Source organism: Zootermopsis nevadensis, unplaced genomic scaffold (genome assembly GCF_977971745.1).
Source record: "Zootermopsis nevadensis isolate Lab colony 2312 unplaced genomic scaffold, Znev_1.0 Znev_ptg000017l, whole genome shotgun sequence".
NCBI classification, from domain to species: Eukaryota; Metazoa; Arthropoda; class Insecta; order Blattodea; family Termopsidae; genus Zootermopsis; species Zootermopsis nevadensis.
Window position 1 is genome coordinate 18,714,747 of NW_028259149.1, and position 21,901 is coordinate 18,736,647.

A 21,901-nucleotide genomic window follows, 5' to 3' on the forward strand; every position below is an offset into this window, starting at 1 on the left:
TGACATTGCCCAGAACTAGACTAACCTCAAGAGTTATGATGAACTTATTTACTCAGATAGTACAAGTGTAGGTATAACCACATAGTTCAACAGTATAGCCATCACACAGTCAGATGCCAAGACTCGTGTATGGATGCAAGTTTCTATCCCTGACCGACTCAGCACACAATATCCATTACACCAGTCAGGTATGATGACAGCTGTATAATCATTATGTATTTAGCCATAATAACAGCCAGGTAAGGAGAAACCTTACATTTTCCAGTCAGTTATGATCATGTCTTTGTTTTCATTGTACCAGAAGGGTATGGAGGCATCAGTATACCCATTAGACCAGTCAGGTATTGATAGCTATACCATTTCCAATTCTGTTGTGAGGGGCCTTATGTAGACACTACAGTCTGATATTTAGGCCCCAGAAAGACATTCTACCATATGGAGCAACAGCACAAGTTGTGACAGGTAAGGCAAACAGAATTCAATCATTTATAAGTTGTGTACTACTTGCATTTTACAGTGAAACTTCTCTGATATACACGCTTGAGAAAAAGATACATAATGGCAAATGACAGGTGTAAAACAAAAATTCTCTAAAAGGCTATTATGGTAAAGAAAATCAAATGGGGCTGTAGGGGCCTCACCATCCTTCCGCATGATTGCTTGTCATTCGATTTCAAATGGCTACGTTTACTTTTGATAGACTTTTTTTATATAACCAAACATTTGTTCCCTGGTGAAGTTAACTCCCAGGATGGCCACCACGAACAAAATTTAAGCCTTTGATCTTTGCTCTTTTATTATGCCCCGTTCCTACTGTCATTGAAATGTTGGCCTGTGTATCTTTGCCATGCGAAGGAGCCGACTTGGATGTTTTCTCTAACCGGTACTTATTAATTTGCTGAGTGTACACTTTCACACCACGATCATAGAATTCTGGAATATACACTGCGTATAACCTCTGTGTTTGTCTCATGGTGTTCAAAGTACGTGACTATCACAGTTTGTAAGTGCTCGGGTAAGTTTTTAGGATTATATACTTCTGAGCCTGATAACGCAAGCTCAAGACCTGGTAATTATCGAGAGTGTGTTATTTACAATTTCTCATAATTCCACGTATTCAGTGTATTTATGGGTTTCCAAATATGTGTGTTCATCTACAGCTATCAAATTCCAATCAATTCATATAACTTCTATATGCCAACTCCCACAAGTTAGTTCCAGACGTTCCTTTAAAGTTTCTGGCACTGAATATTCCTATTATTCAATGGCTGTTGGTTACCATCTATATCAGTGCAGTGCTTTAACATATAGGATATGGGAAGACAAGAAGTGTTTAAACAAGATAATGTAAGGGAACTTTAAAATAGACTGGCCATTTTTTGCACCCCCACCATTCGGACTGGTTTCTCAAGCCCCATGTACTGAATGAAGACCAGAAGAAGTGCATTGAGAATGTGTTTACACTGTCATATATTAATTCCTATGGATACTTAGAATTGCCATGAACTTAAGTCTGCTCTAAGATCCCTGGGTGTAGCTGTTACAAAGCTAGTACTGTGAATTTTGTAGATGAGAGTAAATTAATTCCGTTTTATTTCATTAGAGTGTTGGTAAGATTTTTCATGTAGTGTCCTTCTCAGTATTAATATAGTAATTAATTTGAGTACACAACCAATTCATGTTCAGATGCAATTAAATGTTTAGTTATAATTGGAAGGAGGCCAGGTGCAGATATTGAAACTTGACTTACAGGGTAAAGTATTATACCTTCCAACTCTTTGTTCGTGGTAAATTGGATGCCTTGACAACATTGACATATTAACTACCCTGGGGGTCTGTCCCCTAGTCCAGTCTTCCACTATTTAAATTATTATTCTTTAACTCATTGAGATACAAGTGGTTTCAACGCAAGACACCCCACCAAGCCTGATTTATTTTGTTGTGTAATTTTCCAAGTTTTGGATTGTGAAAACCATATGCTGTCATTTGTGTGTTGTATATATAATGCGTCTGAAAATTCATTGCCTTTTACTTGTCGTCATTAAAGCACTCCTTCTTTTTTTCTTCTTCTTCAGATTATGATAAGAATTCATATTGAGACCACAGCAACACTGGCTAATGAAATATCATTAACCAGTAATATTTACACCATATACCACTACCTTTATCTTAAATGTAAAGACATTCCACACAATACAGTACAGCCTCAAAAAACATGGATGTTTTAGAGGAATCATCACCATTATCTTCTGATCCACGACTACTTGTATGCCAGTTACTATTGAATCATTTTCAGTCTCAAAACTATGATTCTTTGTACAGGTTACCCACAACAGGTACCAGTAACTTATTGTGTCAGTTTTTCCAAAATGTTTTAGATTTAAAAATCACTTGATTTCAGAAAGGGAACATGTACCCAAAACTTGTTTATGTAATGGTCAGTTAGTTCCAAGGAAAATGTATTAATATGGATTTTATTGGGTATCTGTCATTACTGTGTCAGCAAAAGATATATCTTTCTAACCCCTGCTGATTTTAGAAAAAAACAGTTTGTTTATCCTGTAAAATTTATATTTTTTGATATTCCTTTCACCGATTAATTCAGTTGCTTGCTGTTTTGGGTTTGAATGTCTGATCTATATTTGTTATGTGTATCACCCTATGTGATGGTTAGAGGTTGGATTGGTTCTAGAGCCCTCTCCATGTCCCTTAATCATACACATGCTTTTCAGGTAGTCAGGATGTCAGGGTTCATCTGGGAAGATGAGACACGGCACGCGGTTCTGGAGGGGCACGCAACACTGGAACGTACAGCAGAAAGCCTTGCTCGTTCGCAGCGCACGGCTGTGGAGACCGAACGAATCGCAGAGGAAGTTGTGTCAGAGTTGGGTGCACAGAGAGAGACGTTGCTGCATAGCAAACGGAGACTTACGGACACAGATCATGAACTGTCACAGACCCGTGTCCTGCTGCGCAAGATGACGCTTCATGTACTCACCAACAAGATCATCCTCATTTTCATCATTGTGCTTGAGATTTGCATCTTGGCTGGTGTCTGCTACATTAAATTCTCTCACTAATGATGTGTGTAATTTCCATGACCTCACTGATGTAAAATGGTGAGTTCAGTCAGATCAATCACTTTTGTCCTCGTCTTCATAGCATACTGAGACAATGTGCAAAGAAAAAGAGCTGTTTGGTACTAGTCATAAAGAATAGGGGGTTGAAGTCAAGCATGAACAGGTGCACTGCAAGGACAGCTGGATGAGGAGGTAAACCGAATGGTTCTTGGTAGGAAGCAGACTTTGAGTGCCTTAACATGTGGTACCTCAGACTTCAAGAGGAACCTGACAGAAGCAAAGACATTGTGGCTGCAGATGGGTGACTGTGGACACTCCATAAATAAGAGGGAACAGCAGGTGTACAGCTCTGCTACGAGGCACCGCCCAGCAAGTGCCTCCCTCAGTCTCCCAAGAGATGGCCTGAAGTGGAGTAGGAAATACCTCATGCAGCTGCTTTTTTAAGTGCATGGAGAACCAGCAACTGAAATCCGTGTGCATCTACAAATGTTGGCAGCCATGCTTTAAGAACAGAACCTCAGTTTCACAAGTTAACACATCTTTAACTTGAGGGAGAATGTGCTAAGCAAAAACAATTTTCTTACTTTCTCCATGGAGTTGAGACCTTCCTGAGAAGCCAACAGTTGCTCAGCCACTCAAGAAATTCCCAACATCTTATGGATCCTGAAGGTCCAGATATTCTCCAAAGGATCCTGTTCTCAAATATCCTCGGTCTACATTCCTCCCTTAGTGTCAGAGACCAAGTTTCACACCCATAAAAACTACAGGCAAAATTAAAACTTCTGTATATTTTAAGCTTTACATTTTTGACAGCAGACAAGAAGACAGAGGTTTGTGAACTAAATGATAGCAAGCATTACCCAAATTTAATCTGCTCTTAATTTCCTCATGAATCAAATTTTGATTTGTTACTGTTGCTCCCAAGTATCTGACCTTTGCCACGTTTTCAAAGAATCCATTAGCTATCTATTGTTACGATTTTGCCCTGCATTCTGGTGACAAGATGTCAACGTATACTTAGTTTTCTCTGTGTTTACTTTTAGACCAAAGTGAAAATAACATATAAACACACACAGAGAGAGTCCCATAAGTCTGCATCCATAGTCATTATCAGAATTGTAACACAGCTGTTACACATGCAGATGTTCCTGCCATTCTAATAGCGTGGCGTGAGGTCTCACTGCATGCATCGATAGTTCCACTTCTCAACACCATGTACTTCATCAGCATACGCCTTGCCTTTCAGATGGTCCCACAGATGTCAGGTCATGGGATCCTGGTGGCCATTCCATTGTTTCATGAAAGTGTTCATCGAGCCATTCAAGTGCATTGAATATGGTTCCAGGATTATAGGACATTCTGTACTTACATTTCTGAGAAAGGGCCTGGAGTTTTCAAAATCTATGTATACAGTGTGACTCATATTGTTAAACTGTGTTTTGTCTGGGCCCATTTGCAAGTTACTTCTCTCTCTTTGTCAGCCTGTATTTGAGTGAGTTGATTTCACTACCAACCTAATAAAAACCATCATGCTACATAATCACTGTTACAGTTTATATGTCCAATAGATGACATTTCTCTGAAGAAAAATCATAAATTGTAGAAGATGAAATCTAATGCAAGACTGTGTATATGCTCCATGTGACCTGTCCTAATTTGTTACAGTATGTGTCCTTACTATAATTTAATTGTAGTATTAATCATTTATGCACATCTACAAAAAAAGGAAAAAATATAATAAATGCTTGTCCAAACACTGAAATTAGATGAGTGAATCTGACTTTGAGCAGTACAACTCCATTGGTATTGTCACCAAATGGTGAAAATTCTGCCACCTCCTCATTCATGTCTGATTCTGATATCATTCACAGCAGTTAACTTACATTTTGAGTTGCATCTGTTCGTTATAAGCACTGGGGTATCTACCTAAGACTTAGCAAGACGCAGAACGTGAAGGATAACCTCGTCTACAGTCTGGTTGTTAAGAAGAGTTTTAACAGCAGAATCATCAATCACCACAGTGAACAGCAGCTTAGCATTCTCTCTGAGGCGGTCAGTATATGGTAAATCATCACCAGCACCCACAGGCTGATGGCCACAGCGTCTGATGACAGCCTCTAGCAGCCGATCCACAGGAGCACCCGGCCACCCAAATGCCTTCAGTGTTGCTTCATCCACCAGCAGAGTGAGTAGCTCCCGCACCGAGTCGGCTAGTGCTCTCTCACCGAGCGTGCCAGTATTCAGCTCGATGGCAGCCGTGGTTGCCGTAGGTATCGGATCCCTGCTGGGGGGCAAAGTCCCCACATCACCACCGCCTGCTGCCGCCAACAGCTGCTGCTGTAACTTTTTCTTCTCTGCCTCCGCAAGGATTTCTTCTAGCATGTCACGGTGCTTAGTGCGCATGTGACGCAACAAGCAGTCTTGGCGTATGAACGCCCGCCCACACTCATCACATGAACGTGGTGGCTCCTGCAAATAACCAGTTCGCATAATGTCACTACACCTAGAAAAATCTTGAACAAGAAAACTGAAACATTGAAAACTTGAGTTTTTCGTAATAATGGTTTTCCTTGGTTCCTTCTGACTTAAGCATTCATGACCATATCACACAGATGGTATGTAACTTAACAGTAGGTCCAGCTTTGTAAACGCTACATAACTAACCCAGCTCCTGTATGGTGTAATGATGCAAATTGATCTGTTTTCCCTATTTACCATTAAAATTCAAACACATTTCCCCACCCCAAGCTACAGGTCGGACCCATAATAACATCAATATAACCATGCAATAATACTAGAAGCATAATATTAAGACTGTTCCTCCCCTACCGATGGATGTAACACCTTAATCCAAAATACTGTGTGGTATCAGATTATATTTCACTTAGGTCCCAGTATTTTCCTACCAAATGAGGTCCTCAAATGTTACAGAAAGTTTGTTAAATCACTGTAACAGTCTGAAGTTAAGCTGTGCTCTTACTTTTGTATGTGTCAGCAGGTGGATCTTGAGGGACGACTTCATCGCAAAACACTTCTCGCAGATTGGGCACTTGTGTGCTGCAACACAAATGAGAATTGAGGTTCACATGGCAGTTTAAGATGGCAGTGGTAGTCTTCTCAGTTGCCACCATGTGACAGCATTGTAGCCCACAAGACACCGTCGTCATTGTATTCCGCATGAGTGCATCTCATAAGAATGTAACGACTGACGCCATTCTTTTTAATTCCCGCTGAATTTCCAACAAGAGGTGAGTGTAACCGGCATCTGAAGAAGTTCTAATCTCATATTCTAGTCATTACTACTATAACATTTTTAAGCATTATTAGTAGCGGGATTGGAAAAGTGCAATACACGCCAGAGTACACAACATACATACAATGCAATTGGCATTCTGAATGCCCTTAGCTGCGTCCAATACAAAACAGAACATTAAAATAAGTTCACTTTGCTTATCAAACAGGTCTTTCAATTTAGACTTATAAAGTGTGTGTTCATAGTGTAATGAACCGATTCACAGACGGTTGTATCATCAAATACTTGCAATTTTAAATATGTCGCAAATAATTACTGTTATAATCATCACTATTTTTCTTCTTGTTACTCCCTTATTCTAAATAAGGTTATATGGAAAGAATAATTTGATTGTCTGTGTTTTATTGACAACTATGATATGCATAAGAACTATGTTATAGGTTATGCTCATTTTAGTATTTTTCAGAATTAATATTTAAATGAACTAAAACAGAGATTACTTCAAATGTTCTCTGTAACTGAAGGATAAGTAATCCCGTAAGAGCCATCAAAGTTCTTATCACCAATGCGTGGAATAAAACTCAGGACAGTTACAGGACATTTTCAAAATTATAAAGTAAACTACTTCCTAGTAAATTCCAAACTTTCTAATACAAGTCACACCCCCCCCCCCCCAAAAAAATAGTAACAGATACTCAGTTCATGTGTTGAATTCCCAATGGAAACCTAGGTTCAGATCTCTGAAGGCACAATTTGCCCACGTGTAACTGGACACTCACCTCCATTTTGTACAAGGTCTGCAATGCATGGACTTTTACCTCAGTGCCTGACAACACCGCTACAGGCTCAGGACTGGTGGCAGACGAGTCTTTGGGTTGCAATATTCGAGTTACATTATTATTTACTTTTACTTCCTGAACACGTAAGACAACATGACGTAATGATAAAGTACAAGGTACTGCTAGTAAGTGCCATCGTGTGGTTTATCTTGAACCAGACAGCGCACAGTCCTACCCTTGATCCCAGTGTGCAGCACTGCATGACGCGCAAGGTCTTCCTTGCGCACAAACGTCTTGGTACACTGTTCACATTCATACGGCTTGGCTCCCTCATGAACATATTTGACGTGCATAATGAGGCGGGACCGGCGATTGAAAGCTTTGCCGCAGTGCTCGCATGTATAGCCGTTTTCTCCTGCAGGAATAGTCAGTTATTAACATCATATTATGAGAGCTTCATGTGTGGTCAAGTTTGATGTAGATTACCTGTAGTAAGAACCGGATTACTTGCGAGTTCTTGGCAGGGGGGTGTAGAGCAAGGTGATAAGCCCTGCGCACGCACCTCCGCGCTTTTTGTATCCATTCTACCCGGCCGTTCCGTGCACCAACCAGGCTGAGCCGAGCACAATTATCTACAGCGCTAGGGAGCTCAGCTAGCAAGTAATCTGGTCCCTACTGTACAACCCTTTTCTCAAGTTTCCACAATATAAATGTAATGCACCTCAGAGGATTTTGAAACTTATATAAATACATAATACTATCAGTTGTTGTATCTCTGGGATGAGACGTGTAGAACCAAATTAGTTGGACGTACACAGTAGCACTTCTTATCATGACCTATATTTATAGTATGGAGTGTGCTGCAAACAGAATTGGCCATGACTTACCAGTGTGGTGAAAGATATGGGCCCGTAACTGGGATGCCTGTATGAAGCTCTTGCCGCAGAACTGGCAGCTGTGGGGCTTCACCCCTGTATGTGTCCTCACATGGCGGTTCAGTGTCTCCTTTGCAGCAAACTTGGCAAGGCACTGAAAGCACGTATACAGTGTTGGATCGCAGAGTTTAACGGTTCTTATCGTGGTACATTGCTGTCACAATGCATGGGTAACGTAACTTGGACAGTATGCAAAATATGGATTCAGAAACATATTTAGGCAGAATGTCTAGCATGCAATGTAAGATGACGAGCTTACGGCCAGGCCTGAACATACATACAAAAAGGTTATCACAGTGTGACAGCACATGTGTAATGCAAGTTGGGCATCTATAAATCCTTGTTTAAGTAGCACACAGTCTACCACCTACATCACAATGTGCACGTCAGAAACACTGTATGAAATATTCTAAAAACAGAATTGAAATACATTTTTAAAATGCCATACATAAGTGCGTTAAATACAAGCACTGTACTTGATATGCATGATAATGGAGGACGTATGTACTAACCACTTTTTGATATGCCCTCTTTTTCTCAAGTACATGCCTTATACTTATCCAGCCTTCGTCTGTTATATTTTAAATGTCTTCATATCAGATCACCAAAGTGGAGGATGTGGGTTCATTAAATTTGAGCAAACGACACATTCCCCTAAGGTTAAAAATAAAAGTGAGCGGTCGGCTGGTACTGACTGGCCCTGGTACTCACTGGACTGTCTCAATGTAATGAAACAGAGTAAACTGACAACGTGATAACATACCTCACTGCTGCATCCATTGAGAGCACAAACATCAGAACACAGTTAGTTACAATGATCTGTATTCCTGATACAGTAAACCAACTTCACATTTATAAGGGAAAACAGACCACAGATGTAAATAAAATTATGTCCAAATTCTCTTTTGTTTTGTATTTGTCAGTAGGAAAATATGAGAATGTAGCATAAAGAAAACGACAACAGCCTAGAAATAAGTACGGGAAAGACAGGGCTCATGTCCGTGTGTAGTCGTCACCAAGGTGCGAGAGAGAGAGTCATAAGGAGCCCAATGAAGTAACTGGCAATGACAGTAATAAATGAAAATGTTATAAACAAATACATAGAACATTAAGAGCAGATTAAATGAGGAACTGCTTGCCACCATTCCATTCAGAATTGTTTTATTTTCTGACACGTTACCAAAAACATTAAGATTAGAATATACAAAAACTAATTTTGTGTACTGTTCTGTCACTCTCACTATAAGGAAGGGACAGATAGAGGATGTTCAACCATTCAAAGCCCACTGGTAACAAAATGTACCACCTGCTTCAGCAATCAATATCTCTGCATTTAGCCAACAGAGTATATTTATGGACTCTGTATGATTTCAGGTTTAACAGCAATTATTTCCCTGAACACCATTAACCAATCCATCGTCATAACGGAAAGGCGCGTTTTCTTTGAGGTAAGAACTTGATTTTTAAATATTGTCCTTGAGGTAAAAACTGGGTATTAAATACTACTAGGTTGAGCTTCAGCTTCAGAAAGTTAAACTCCTGAAGGGTGTATCTGGACGTAAGACACGAACGTAGTACCAATGGGGTGGAGAAATTAAATAATGTGGAGTCACTTATTATTAGAATGATTTGTCATCTTATCAGTCTTCCACAGTTTATTTCCCTCTACCCCCACCTCACTCCTTACAAATGACATTGTATTTGCTCTTAAACAAGACCTCATTATTCCCTGTTTTCTTCAGAGAAAAAAAAAGTCCATTCTCTGCTGTCCTCGTTTCTTTGTAACATGCAGTGTGACTGAAGTGTCTGCGACTTACAGACATACACATGGTAGAACTGAGAAATACATACGAAGTCTGACTTGCAAACCTCAGTGAAGGGACCACTTGGAAGATAATTAAAATGGATCTTAAGAGGAAGAGAATGCTAAGGTGAGGACTGAACTGAGCTGGCTGAAATTTTTTGACCAGCTGAATAATTACAAGACCCATGAACCTGTAGTAATTACAAACAGTCGTTTGCTACTCGTTTGTGGTATTACAATGAACTGTGTGGCTCTGGTTCCAGGCTAAGATATTATCTTAATGCAGACTGTGTTTTCAAGAACATCTGCAAACTGAAGTAGGAGTTGTATCAAGACATCACATTGGTAGTGAGCAGTAACTGATGTATTAATTTAATTACATGAAAAGTAATTACAAATAACATAACCGTAACTCACACTAATTGATACCGACAACTTACGACTGCAATGAGCTTTGCACTTTCTGAAAAGGTTCCATGCTGTGGCCTTTGTTAATTGATTATATGAATTCATTCCAAAGTGCAACCTGAAAGGATGAAGCACGCACCTCTTTACACTCGTACGGCCGCTCCCCCGTGTGCATGCGTCGATGCTTCTTCATGGCACCGCTGGACGGGAAGCTCTTGCTACAGAAGTCGCACTGGTACGGCTTCTCCCCTGCGAATTAATGAGGAACCCTCAGTCTTTTGGAGATGGAATCCTGGATTTGTCATATACAGAACAGGAAAGTTTACCTGTGTGTGTGCGCATGTGTATCTGCAGCAGTGTGGTGCCATGAAATTCCTTGTTGCAATGTTGGCAGTTGTACTTCTTCTTGCGTTTCACCTGTCCTGCATGTGCACGCAGATGCTCACGAAGGTTATCCTTGCGACTGAACATCCGTCCACACACCTGCAGACAAACATGCGTCCTTCTAAGGGGATAATGACAAATCTTCAAGACTTAGTAAAATGAAAAGGAATACATCAAGACTAATCTGCACCTACACAACAACCAACTTCATGGTTCTCAAGTTATTCAACTGTTTTTATGACAACCCAGTAACTGAAAAAGAGATAAATTGGTTCAGGAAGAGACATTACTGCGTTATGTCTGTCGTCTACCTGGCAAGGGTGTGAAGGGCGTGGGTTGCCATCACATCCTGTCTGGATCACGTGGCGCTCCAGGTGGTACTTGCGACTGAACTGCTTCTTGCAACGTGTGCATGAATATGGCTTCAACCCTGCAAAATGTTTAAATTTAAATCCCAATCATGTGCTGTGTGGTGACTGGTGGTGGAGAGAATGACTGAACTCGTATTTACCTGTGTGTGTGTACATATGTCGAGCCAAGGTGCCCTTGTCAGGGCAGCGTGCCTCACATTCTGGGCAGGAGTATGTGTCTCCTTCCAAGTGGATTACACGTCGGTGTCGCTCTAGACTTGACTTTAGTTTGAAATTCTTTGCACAGTCCATACATTCAAACTCGCCTCCCTGCAAACAAATGCCGATCACAACACCAGTAAAAAATAGATATTACGAATATAAATACAAAAATTTCTTAATGATATATCTAGTCCTTACTTCAATGACAGACCTCATTTACACACCTACCAATTTTGAAAGAAGTCTGGAGGTTGCCCTGCAGCCATTTTAAAGTAAATATGAGATCTGTTTCTATCCAGAAAGTACTTTAGCCAAAAATAACATTTGTACCGACCAGGTGTGCTGTCTCCAGGTCCTCCCCACAACAGTGACACTTTCCAGGGCCCATTGCTGTCGTCTCATCAATCAGTTCATTCACCTTTGTCAGCATCACTCCTGCAATGTCATTAAACCACAATAGACAGTTATTCTGACAGTACAACTAAAATCCCACCTTCATGTCCTGCTTCTCTGAAATCTAGTTTAATATTATCCACCCGCCTACACCTCGCATCTCAGCAAGCCCAAATGTTATGCAGTCCACGTATTTGCTTGTGCACTTTGCTGTGTAACGTCCTCAACCTCCGTTCTCACCCATATAAATTAGTATCATCCCATGAAGACACACCAACTCTTACATCAGTGGCCCACCTTTCATCTTGTCCCTGAGTGCATTGTCCAACATATCTGGAGCCAAGGGATCTGCCGCTACTTCCAAGTCTGGGTCCTGCACAGGCTCTGTCTCAATCTTAGCCACTGTCACCTCCTCCACAGAAGAAGCAGTGGAAGTTGTTCCCTGACAGAACTTTTGGTGGCGTCTGAAACCCTATCAAATGTCAAACATGTCAGTACTTGCAGTGAAATGCTTAGCTTCAAATGTTAGATGTTTGCTTGGTTTGTGCTGTGTGTTCTTTCAGATTTCAGTTACTAACCCTTTGAAGCTGAAAGCTCATGTAATTAACATTTAAGATTTCAGTTTGTACCTCAAAGAAAAGATAACAGATGCCATTATGAAGATCGTTTCTGTTTACGGAAATGATCACTGTTTACACTGAAAATCATATGAAACCCACAAACAAAAAATGCAGCATTAACAGATTGTTAAAGTATTTGGTACATTAAGTTACCACTGGGCTCTAAAGGGGCTACTATCAACACTTACAGTGTCAAAAACTCTGTCTAATCCAAAAGAAAACTGAATCAACCATCTGTATCTTCAGGTTAAATATTCATAAGTTCACATTTTATTCTGAAAAAGAACGATTCTGTTAACCGCTGTATTTACTGCATCGTGCTGCAACCTGAAACCTTACCGACAGGTTTGTGAAGTTGCGCTGGCAGGCAGCACAGGTGTATTCCATAGACTCGGCAACCTGCGATGCCTCGCCTAATTTTTTGCTCCTCTCGCTGGTAGCCCTGAGACGGCCACGCAGCTCTGACTTGTATGGGGCTGAGAACAAAACCACTTCATTACATCATGTTCAAATACTGCCAACTTCACATGTTTCTCCAGCTCAAACCACAGACATCCTCCCTCGCTCTATATAGGTTTTTCAAGAACAGTTCTTGCAAACCCAAAATGTATTTTCATTACCAAATTCTGAACATTTTATGAGACAAACATAAAGCTGGATCATAACTGATTCTCTTTCCATCAACTGAGCAGGTCTGAAATGTATCCTTTATTCACATAGATGATGTGGTCTTTACTGGTTTAGCGGCTGGCAGAAGTGAGTGGCAGCATGGAAAAGAAATATTTCAACAGAAAGTTCACAAACCTTTGGATCCTGCCACACACTTTAAAACCCACTGCCTCTGGCAATAGCAAAAACTTAAGGAAAGGTCTATTCCACAGATCAACAAATCTTCTATATATAATGTAAATGTTAATGCCATTTTCAGAATTAGATAATACATATGAAGATACTATTTTCATCAAATTAACTAAGGATACACATATATGCAGTATTCACAATTCAAATTTTAATACCTTAGACATAAAATTAAAGATTTCTTTAGACCTTCATATAAGACAGGAGCTGTAACAGTCCATTAACTTTTGAGTAGGATACGCAAGCCACATTATGAACTAGACAAGATGTGAACTCACATTGCACCATCAGCTCTACAGTGCTGCGGCCCAGCTCCTCTGCATTTTCCTTGTTCTCTGTGTCCATGTTCCCCCACAAATCTGTGTACAGACACATGTTCATGTTGTTGGAACATATATTGGTCTAATTTTAAATACTATTCTAGCTGAGGAAATTCAAAACCCAATGGATAGTGTCACTTACATCACTGTCAACTGCCAAGCTTGACAAACAGGCAGCTGCAATTTGACATTATGTCCAGAAGGCTGCCATCATAATAGCAAAATTTGAATCATAATTTTGAGAGTAACATTCTTTGGTGTGGGTGACCCATTCAGTGGCCTAATTCACAGTACTATCCCGGGATTTAAAAAAAAAAAGTCGCACCAGGCCGAGATTTGAACCTGGGACCTCCAGCATAAGAAACATCTGTGCTAACCACTTATCCACAACTTTTGAGAAGCAGTATTTCTTTTAGTTAATATTCAGATGTCTCATTATCACATGCCAAAGTCCAATCCGTCATTTGGTGAGAATTTTGAATGATTATCTGTGTAATAATTGTCTGGAAACTTCAAAGCTAAAATGATAAAAACAAATGGTTCGTTTTTAATTTCGTACTCTTTATCTCCACTTGGCGAATTCTGAAAAGTTCAAAGAAAATCGTTCTGGGTATTAACTAATAAATAATATTTGTCCAACCATCAATTCCTGACTCATGTTCAAGGAAAAGCCACCCAACTGCAATCCCTCCCACAAACGTGATTAGACTACCCCTACTCCTGCCGCCGACAGGCGGAAAGACACCATCAACCGTGGTGCTGTTACCCAATGAATACCACATAATAAACAAGTTTGTGTAATAGCACGCCTAGTAGCACATAAAAGACAATAACTTACCTAGTCTAAAATGTTTATTGCTGTAATATTGAGTTTAAATTATATCTAATTACTACACACGCCCCTGAAAGTCGTCAACCTAAGCGTCACCGTTACATTACTAGCGGACTAATTTCCAGGCGCCCCAGATTCATTGTAGCCATCCCTTGTTCTTTTAACGATTCGGTATCTGGTTAGTAAAATTCATCATTTTGTGTCATATTCCAACAGGTAACTGTCTCGTAGATAGTTGTATAATTTGCTATAAATCGCATTGCACAAGTCGAAACTATTTAAGAGAAACTTATTTCAGTTTAAAAAACTTCTTTCAGTTTAGTTGGCTATTCTGGTAAATATGAAGGTCAATAAGTATCTTTTTCAGGAATGTTGGGACTCAGGGAGTTCGTTCAGAACTGCTAACGGACCATCTATAATTGCAATTATAAATATAATAATAATAATAACAAAAATAAATGCACATTAAGTGTGCAAAATTAACGCGGCGTGGATGCCACCGAGTACAATGCTCCAAAACTCTTATTCATTCGCATGTGACATTAGTCACATCGTACAAGTCCGTGATAAGTGGATGGTTTACCGTGGTTGTATCCACTCTCGATATCACCGCAGGATTTGGAGGTTGCATTTAATAAACTAAATGAAACTGGCAGAAATCAACGAACTCTGAAATAACAAAGCAAACGATTACAGAGCAAGGCACATGGCAAGATTTCTTATTCTCACGGCGGTGAAAATAATGATCATAGCCTTGATCACGGAGTCACCAAGCGCCTCTGACATTGGAAAACAATTGTCTTTAACGTCAAGTTTGTGCACATAGTGTTTGTTTCTGTAAATATAAAAATATGGAAGTTACTTTATTCAGGAATTGGGGGCGTGGGGGGGCAAATCGGCAAAAAGAGAGCGCATGCACATTAAGTAAAGTCCACTACGAACGTTGATTGGCGATAGCGAAGACAAATAATCAAGCACGTTTGTGGATTCTTCACTTCACATCACAGGGCATCTTATGCATTAGTCACATTTATTGCCAGGAATGTTTGGTTGCGAAATTTGATTACACTTGCAGCAGACATTCTGATTGATGTTTCGGTCGGAGTGTGTGTTACATGACATAATCAGATATGAGTGATGATATACGACCAGAAGTTATAAAACGAACGCAAGATATACTTGGAAAGTATATAAAAAAGCCGCCGTTAACGGAGAAATTGTTAAAAAAGCCTCCATTTAGATTTCTTCATGACATCGTAACTGCTGTTGAGTACTACAATTTTTAGAATATATTTATCTAATAATAGGGCTGTTATGTGAGATATATGTGTTTAAGTTTGATTGTAGTATATCTTGTTCTTCGCATGTCATTTATGAGCTTGTTTCTTTCCTGTGTTTTCTGAAAGTGATGTGAATTGTGCATGTTATGTTTTCTTTTGTTTAACAGTTGTAAAAAAATCAGAAAAAGTGTTTGTTATTTGTGTATAAAAATCAGCATTAATGATAGGTAACATATGTAATTTCCATCTAATGGTTGATGAAGCAACCAAAAAGTGCAGTATGTATATTTGAGACTAGAATTATATCTTTGAAGCACTACTTCCACCACATATTAGTGTTCTGAAAGATTTGGAGTGTAATGTGTACATAATCTCAGGTCCCATTGCTAGGTGATACAAGAGACTGGTTTCCTTGGGGGCTTGTTCTCTGCTGAGGAGCTGAGCCATGAGACCATCAAGGACCGAAATGGCAAGATCGCCTTTCTGCAGAAAGTTATTGATGCTGTCAGTGAGTATGCATGAATAGATGGCATGTCAAGATGTGAGGGAACTTGAAAAAATACATTGTAGTGATGTGGGAGCTTTCAGTTTCTGTAATAGTTGGCAGCAGTGAGTTAACCTTCAGAAAGGGTAATTAGGGACACTTTACTGGTTAAGTTTCTATACCCACAGGTATGGTCACCATTTCAGATATGTTCTTCTTGCTCCCAGATCATCATTGATAATCATTTTGCCATCTATCCTACATACCTTTAAAAGTGTCTTTACATGACTGAAGAAACAAGCTTTCCTTTGTTTAGGAAATAAGTTCAAGACAGATAAATACTATATGCAAACATGTTTAGCGCAAGAAAGGTAAATTGGCACAATTAGACTCTCTTGTCCATAGCTCCTGTAAGTTATGGGTCTGGGAAATCTGGAGGAATTTGAAACATACCTTGATCATGCTTCTTTGTCTTTTAGAGGCCATCACAGGGACAAACCTGACCGTCCGCCCAGCAAAGATTGTTGCGGGCCACGAACCCAGCAAGACCAATGAGCTGCTACAAGCAATTGGCAGAGCACTGGACAGGAAGGTGAGGGTCATTGGCCATGCTAATTGTGATGTTATGAGGTCAGCTTAATACAGTGTACTTCTTTGAACAAAATTCATTTGCCTTCCAATCCTTCGTCGATAATATTTGGTGATACTTCTCATGCAGTTTTCTCCATTCTAATGTTTCTGAAACTTTTTACATTTCCACATGCTGATAAATATGGCCACAAATGCTTTTAAGCAAGAAAATAACATTCATATGCAATTCTCCATAAAATTTGAAATGCTGTTTTGACAAAAAGAATGAAAGGGGGAAAATGTCTAGAGCAACATCACACAAACAGAGCTGAGACAAATACTAGAGTCTCTTGTGTTGCAGCTGAGCAGTGTCGGATATGTGGAGTCCCTGCAGAAGGTGGGGAAGAAGCCAAAACCAACCTTGAAGACAAGTACCAGGGAGGTGAGTGACTTTGACATGACTGATTACTGAATGCTAACACATCACCTACAAAGGTTGCTGCTGATATGGTCAAACCCCAATGTTTGGTTCCTGTTACAGAATGCTCCCAAGACAAAACCAACAGCACAGGCATCACAGGTCAGAACGCATTCTCGAGATAAGGCCGTGGCAAAGGAGCAGGAGAAGAAGACAAACAAGTTGGCAGGTGATGCCAACACAAAGAGCCCTAAGGCGGCGAGCAAGACAGACGTGTGAGTCACGTGTCATGACTTTGATGTTCCAGCTTTTGTGATGCCTCATGCAGTTTGTATGTGGATTGTTCTCATTGCAGGCCTGTCAAGGACACACCACAGCCAGTGCAAGAAGCAGCGAAATTGGACGCACTTACTGTTAAGGAAGTGCCCGCAGACAAGAAGGAAGAGAAGCCAGAGTCCCCAACTGTGAAGGTGAGTCGGCCAAAACATCGAGATTAGTGGGTGCCAGTTTGAGGACGCAGTCGTCGTGTGTGATTAGTGCATGCCACCAGCAGATGGCAGGCATGAAACACGTCTGGTGACTGACATACATGTGATCTCAGAATTAGTACTAGGATAATTATTTCATGGTTTTTCTCTGTCAGTGCAAAACATTTTGTCTTTTCAGGATCTGGACATGAAGAGCCCGAGCTCTGCTGGACAGGGCCGTAGCAAGCCATCAGCAGGTGTGTATGAATGCACGGTAATGTGTTTTCACATATTCATCACTAGAAGAACCCAGTGAGGAGCCCATTTCGCTTTAGAGGAGGATTCATGTCGGTGAAATTATTAAAGTGCATATAATATCTTGTATACATTTATTAACCTGTGGAGTATATATTCCTAAAATACTGACCTTCAAATACAGAGGAAGTTTACAAGTGGTTAGTACAACCTTGCGTGGCATTCATTACAAAATTTCAATTTTAATTGTCATATTTAAGGAAGCTTGTGAGTTTGGAAATTTCTCTTTCCCCATGTCCTTGTCTCCTGAGGTAAGGAACACAAAACATTTGTAGTATTATGCTGGCAGGCATAAGGAATTTTACACCTGCCGGACACGTGGATGTCTTGGAGAATGTGGGAGACATCAGCATCCAGAATAACACAGAGACATTTTTGGAGACTAAAGAGAAGGCACAAGCTCTGGGTTCCCCTCAGGCTGCAGAGGTGCAGCTCCTGGGAGCAGATACCACCAAGAGGTAAGACCGTGGAGCCTTTTAAGTATCTTATTGCATGTGGTGTGTCCGTGCTGAACGAAGCATCTCCTGTTTTTAATCAGTTTTTCTGTAGAGAAAGATAAATTGGATCTTCACAGCTTTGCATTCATTTTATAGCACTCATTAAAGAATCGCATTCTTTTCATTATCTTACATTTTACTGCCTTCAGGCATTTAATATGTTTCTTGAGTACATAAAACTTCTGCTTTCAGGTATGAACCATGTCCAATGTTGAAAGTTATCTGATGTTTTGGCATACATTTCCGTTACCATCTTCAGGGTGAATGTGATGAATATTTGCTCTTTTGCTTCCAGTATTCAAGTGACCGCCTTCCACTTATATACAGTTTTGCAGCCTGTGATGGCCATTGTGACAAACTTTTACACCATTGTGTACAAGTACGCGCACACTAGTATTGCTATTGATTTAGCTCCGGTCTGTTGCAGAGAGCCGGATAAACAGCTGGATACTGTCCCTATTCCCAGGTCAGCCCGACCTCAGACAGGTGTACGTCCGCAAAGTACCCTACGCCCACCCAGTGCGCGTCCAGCTGCCCCTAGAATCAGAGATCGAGGCGAAGTTCAGATTATAGAGGAATCAAGGTGAAGTATAGTCTATGCTTCTTGATAACCAAGTAATGGGCCGTATTAAGTCCGTATAACCTCACGATTCAGTGCTTTATATTTTATGAAGTGAATGCTGTTTTGTTTGTTCACATGTTTCAACTTGTTGGATGGATTCTGATTATGTTATATGTGAACATAAGAAATTGTAAGGCCTTCAGAATTATAAAAGTTCTTGTTAAGGTTTTGTTAATGTAAATCAAAATGGTTGCTGCATGAAATCTATTTTTAGCTTTGTTTGATGGCAGTAACTAATAAGCAAGTGGACTTAATGTGTTTGAAATTTGGTATGGAGGCAGATCATAAACAAACATTAAATTGTTGTATGAAATGTTTTTATAAGTCACAGAAATATGGTGAAAGTTCAAATCTCTGAGATTATGCATAGCGAATGTAACACAGACAAAATCTCTTGTGGGTTAATAAGTTCTTCTCCAAAAAAGAAAACAATGTTAATATCAGTCACCATATGATGATGATGTGTAATATTCTTGAAATTGCAAAAAATAAAACTATTCCTATTCTACTAGGATTAAGCCCTGTGACTGATCATCTACACACAAGTTCAGCCACCTGACATCATCTAGATGTGATTCGGCTGAAAGCTGTTTGTGCAATTAAAAAATGAGATGCTCACCGAGCTCCTGGAAACTACGTACGTGCCAGTGGGATTGCACCTTTTGAATCCTGTGCTCATACTCAAGCTGCATGTTCAGCCCATCATTCCACTCCGTACTGTTTCAGCAGCAGTCCCATGGGAAAGGTGAATGTGATCACTGAGAGCGGCACGTCCACTGCAGAGCAGGACGAGGATGACAATTTCATTGTCGTGGAGTCACAAGTGCCTGTTCCCATTCAGGAGCAGGTGAGATGAAATAGTAACCTCATCAAGCAAGTCGTGATGAGGTGGCCATGACTGGCGTTTCTCAGTTTATCGAAGAAGGTGTTGAGCTTCTCTTTAAGATATACACATAGCACATAGTCCAGCTAGCGTTAATAACAGTGTTTAACCGTTCATAGAGTTAAATCTTACGTTTCTTCTCTTACCATAGTGGGCAATAATGTAATATGTGTGATTTAGTCATTTTCTAAGATTACCATAATTTTGTTTGATAATTGTAACAACCTGCCCATGGTTGCTACATGATCAGTATGGTCTGTCCTTATCACCCTGATGATGGAAGCTGCAAGGACCTCTGAAATATTGGTAAACTTCTACCAGACTAAATAGTACTACAACCCAGAAGACAGCCATCTTCCAGGAAGATATAAATGGCACAGAAGTATTCTTTGGCTGTGCACTCGGTACACACCGCAGTGAACTGTCTCCAGCCTCTGGTAGAAGGAGGAGACAGTGTGATGAAACACGTGTTCTTCTTCTGATGTAATGGGTGGGCTTTGCTAGGGAAACATAAATTTGAAGGTGCATGTGAAATAGCTTAAATTACTAAAGTTAATTTTCCAGCCGCAGTCTGCACCTACTGCTTCTGGTATGGAGCAACATGGACGCTTAGTGGCACAGATCTTGGAGACGAAGAATGAGCTCGAGGATGACGGCCGTCATGAGCCTCAAGATGGCCAACCTAAGAAAGTTGAGATTGTAAGTTGCATTTATTTCAATGAGAATATTCCAGTTGATTGCGCAAGTCATAAAGCTGTAAGGATTCTACACAACACTGTTTTATGTACAACTTACATAACCCCCGTGTTGATACGTACATCAGACGTTGTTAAGACCTGAGTGTAGTTGAGATCTCTCCACCATGTAACACTTGTCAGTTTGCCGGTCTTTTGCACCCTGAAGTTCCTTGAAATGACGTAATTTTTATCTGAAGGAAAAGGTGATAGTTGATGTAAAACACATCAGTAAGTTAACCTCTTACAATAGACAAAATGATTTTAAAAAGTTACCAGATACATGTATAACAAATAAAGTAATGAATGAATCCATTACAAAAACATGTACGATATAATTCTATATAGAAGAAGGCTGACATTTTAATAATGAATATGCGATTCAAAGGAGATAGCTGTGCCCTGATCATGATGTGTTGGCATTAAAACAGTGCTGTGATGTTGGCAGGAGTGGGAGGCAGGACGCCACAGGGAAAAAGCGCTGGCAGGCCGCGAGATCGATCGCTTGCGAGGCTCAATACAGACTCTGACGAGGGCTGCCAACCCACTGGGCAAGCTGATGGACTTCTTACAGGAAGATGTGGACTCCATGCAGCGTGAACTACGCATGTGGCAACAAACGAACACGGAGCTCATGGCACAGTTTAACACGGAGCAGAGGTGTGTGGCAGTTATGTTCAGATTGCATTTTAATGCTGCTATCAGAAAGTTTATTCCTTAAGAAATGAGGCAAGTAGAGCCCTTCAGAAGCTTTGTGCATGTTCTGTTTCAGCCGCACGCAGCAGCTGACAGAACCAATGAAACTCCAGCTGCACCAGCTGGAGCAGAACATAGAGGAGAAACGAAACCACCTGAGCGTTCTCAAAGCCGTTGTTTTGCGAAATGACCGGCACATCCACCGCCTGCTGACAGGAGAGGATGGCAAATAGCATAGCTGCACTTTGCAGATTGTGTTGGTAATCATTATTACTGTTCTTGGAGCAATCAAAATGTCACGTAAGTTCATCTTGTTTAAATATTTAGACTGGCGTATTGCATGCATCAACAGTTCTAGGTTTTGTGTTGGAACACAGGATGATTGCAATGTGGATATTTATTGCTGATTGATTGCAAGTTCGATTGTCATGTATATTAAAGAATTCCATTGAAATCAGTGGAGTTTTATTTATTTTTAGTGATAAAGTCCTTGAAGGTTTGAAACAGCTGTAAGTACAGTTTGCGGGTCACAGTCCAGTATTAAATATTAATGCATTGACCCTAGACCCATGGTTCAGGATCACAGTCATTGTTACTGGAAAGCATTCCACGTGGTGGTGAGAAGCCCAAATATATATTCGTTTGTCATTGTGACTGCGTAACTTGGTCTTCTACTCTGAAAGTAGAAGCAAAGCTG

The 21,901-nt window shown here is 40.3% G+C and overlaps 3 protein-coding genes across 13 annotated transcripts; 2 read left to right on the plus strand and 1 right to left on the minus strand.

Moving 5' to 3' along the window:
• The first annotated feature begins 169 nt into the window (after nucleotides 1-169).
• On the plus strand, nucleotides 170-4,620 carry Vti1b (Vesicle transport through interaction with t-SNAREs 1b). 6 transcript variants are annotated; one of them, XM_022065511.2, is made up of 2 exons: nucleotides 170-188; nucleotides 2,733-4,620. In XM_022065511.2, the coding sequence occupies exon 2, from the start codon at nucleotides 2,742-2,744 to the stop codon at nucleotides 3,078-3,080; it is 339 nt and encodes a 112-aa protein (XP_021921203.2). In that variant the 5' UTR covers nucleotides 170-188; nucleotides 2,733-2,741; the 3' UTR covers nucleotides 3,081-4,620. The 6 variants fall into 6 exon arrangements, with proteins under 6 accessions (XP_021921203.2, XP_087207123.1, XP_087207122.1 ...); XM_087350997.1 differs by lacking the exon at nucleotides 170-188 and adding an exon at nucleotides 327-462; XM_087350996.1 differs by lacking the exon at nucleotides 170-188 and adding an exon at nucleotides 815-1,069.
• On the minus strand, nucleotides 3,850-14,561 carry su(Hw) (suppressor of Hairy wing). 2 transcript variants are annotated; one of them, XM_022065501.2, is made up of 13 exons: nucleotides 14,245-14,561; nucleotides 13,365-13,445; nucleotides 12,568-12,704; nucleotides 11,906-12,080; nucleotides 11,550-11,650; nucleotides 11,155-11,323; nucleotides 10,955-11,073; nucleotides 10,586-10,742; nucleotides 10,399-10,508; nucleotides 8,000-8,141; nucleotides 7,348-7,527; nucleotides 6,061-6,137; nucleotides 3,850-5,549 (listed from the first exon to the last, which is right to left on the minus strand). In XM_022065501.2, the coding sequence occupies exons 2-13, from the start codon at nucleotides 13,429-13,431 to the stop codon at nucleotides 5,007-5,009; spliced, it is 1,977 nt and encodes a 658-aa protein (XP_021921193.1). In that variant the 5' UTR covers nucleotides 13,432-13,445; nucleotides 14,245-14,561; the 3' UTR covers nucleotides 3,850-5,006. The 2 variants fall into 2 exon arrangements, with proteins under 2 accessions (XP_021921193.1, XP_021921194.1); XM_022065502.2 differs by lacking the exon at nucleotides 14,245-14,561 and adding an exon at nucleotides 13,549-14,192.
• IFT54 (intraflagellar transport 54) lies at nucleotides 9,397-21,658 on the plus strand. Of its 5 annotated transcripts, none has more exons than XM_022065508.2 (13): nucleotides 9,397-9,495; nucleotides 15,909-16,026; nucleotides 16,482-16,594; nucleotides 16,934-17,014; nucleotides 17,114-17,265; nucleotides 17,346-17,460; nucleotides 17,657-17,714; nucleotides 18,062-18,230; nucleotides 18,697-18,852; nucleotides 19,618-19,738; nucleotides 20,339-20,473; nucleotides 20,957-21,168; nucleotides 21,281-21,658. In XM_022065508.2, exons 1-13 carry the CDS (start codon nucleotides 9,412-9,414, stop codon nucleotides 21,435-21,437), a joined length of 1,671 nt encoding a protein of 556 aa, XP_021921200.2. In that variant the 5' UTR covers nucleotides 9,397-9,411; the 3' UTR covers nucleotides 21,438-21,658. The 5 variants fall into 5 exon arrangements, with proteins under 5 accessions (XP_021921200.2, XP_021921197.2, XP_021921195.2 ...); XM_022065505.2 differs by lacking the exon at nucleotides 9,397-9,495 and adding an exon at nucleotides 14,912-15,503 and having other exon boundaries at nucleotides 20,345-20,473; XM_022065503.2 differs by lacking the exon at nucleotides 9,397-9,495 and adding an exon at nucleotides 14,931-15,503.
• The last annotated feature ends 243 nt before the right edge of the window (nucleotides 21,659-21,901 follow it).

Bases quoted from the DNA above. Each gene is read 5' to 3' on its own strand.
- Vti1b (XM_022065512.2), top strand. From the start codon at position 1,315: ATGGGAAGACAAGAAGTGTTTAAACAAGATAAT. The intron at 1,348-2,732 runs GTAAGGGAACTT...CATGCTTTTCAG, and splicing joins AAGTGTTTAAACAAGATAAT to GTAGTCAGGATGTCAGGGTT.
- IFT54 (XM_022065503.2), top strand. From the start codon at position 15,369: ATGAGTGATGATATACGACCAGAAGTTATAAAACGAACGCAAGATATA. The intron at 17,266-17,345 runs GTGAGTCACGTG...TTCTCATTGCAG, and splicing joins GCGGCGAGCAAGACAGACGT to GCCTGTCAAGGACACACCAC. The intron at 21,169-21,280 runs GTGTGTGGCAGT...GTTCTGTTTCAG, and splicing joins CAGTTTAACACGGAGCAGAG to CCGCACGCAGCAGCTGACAG.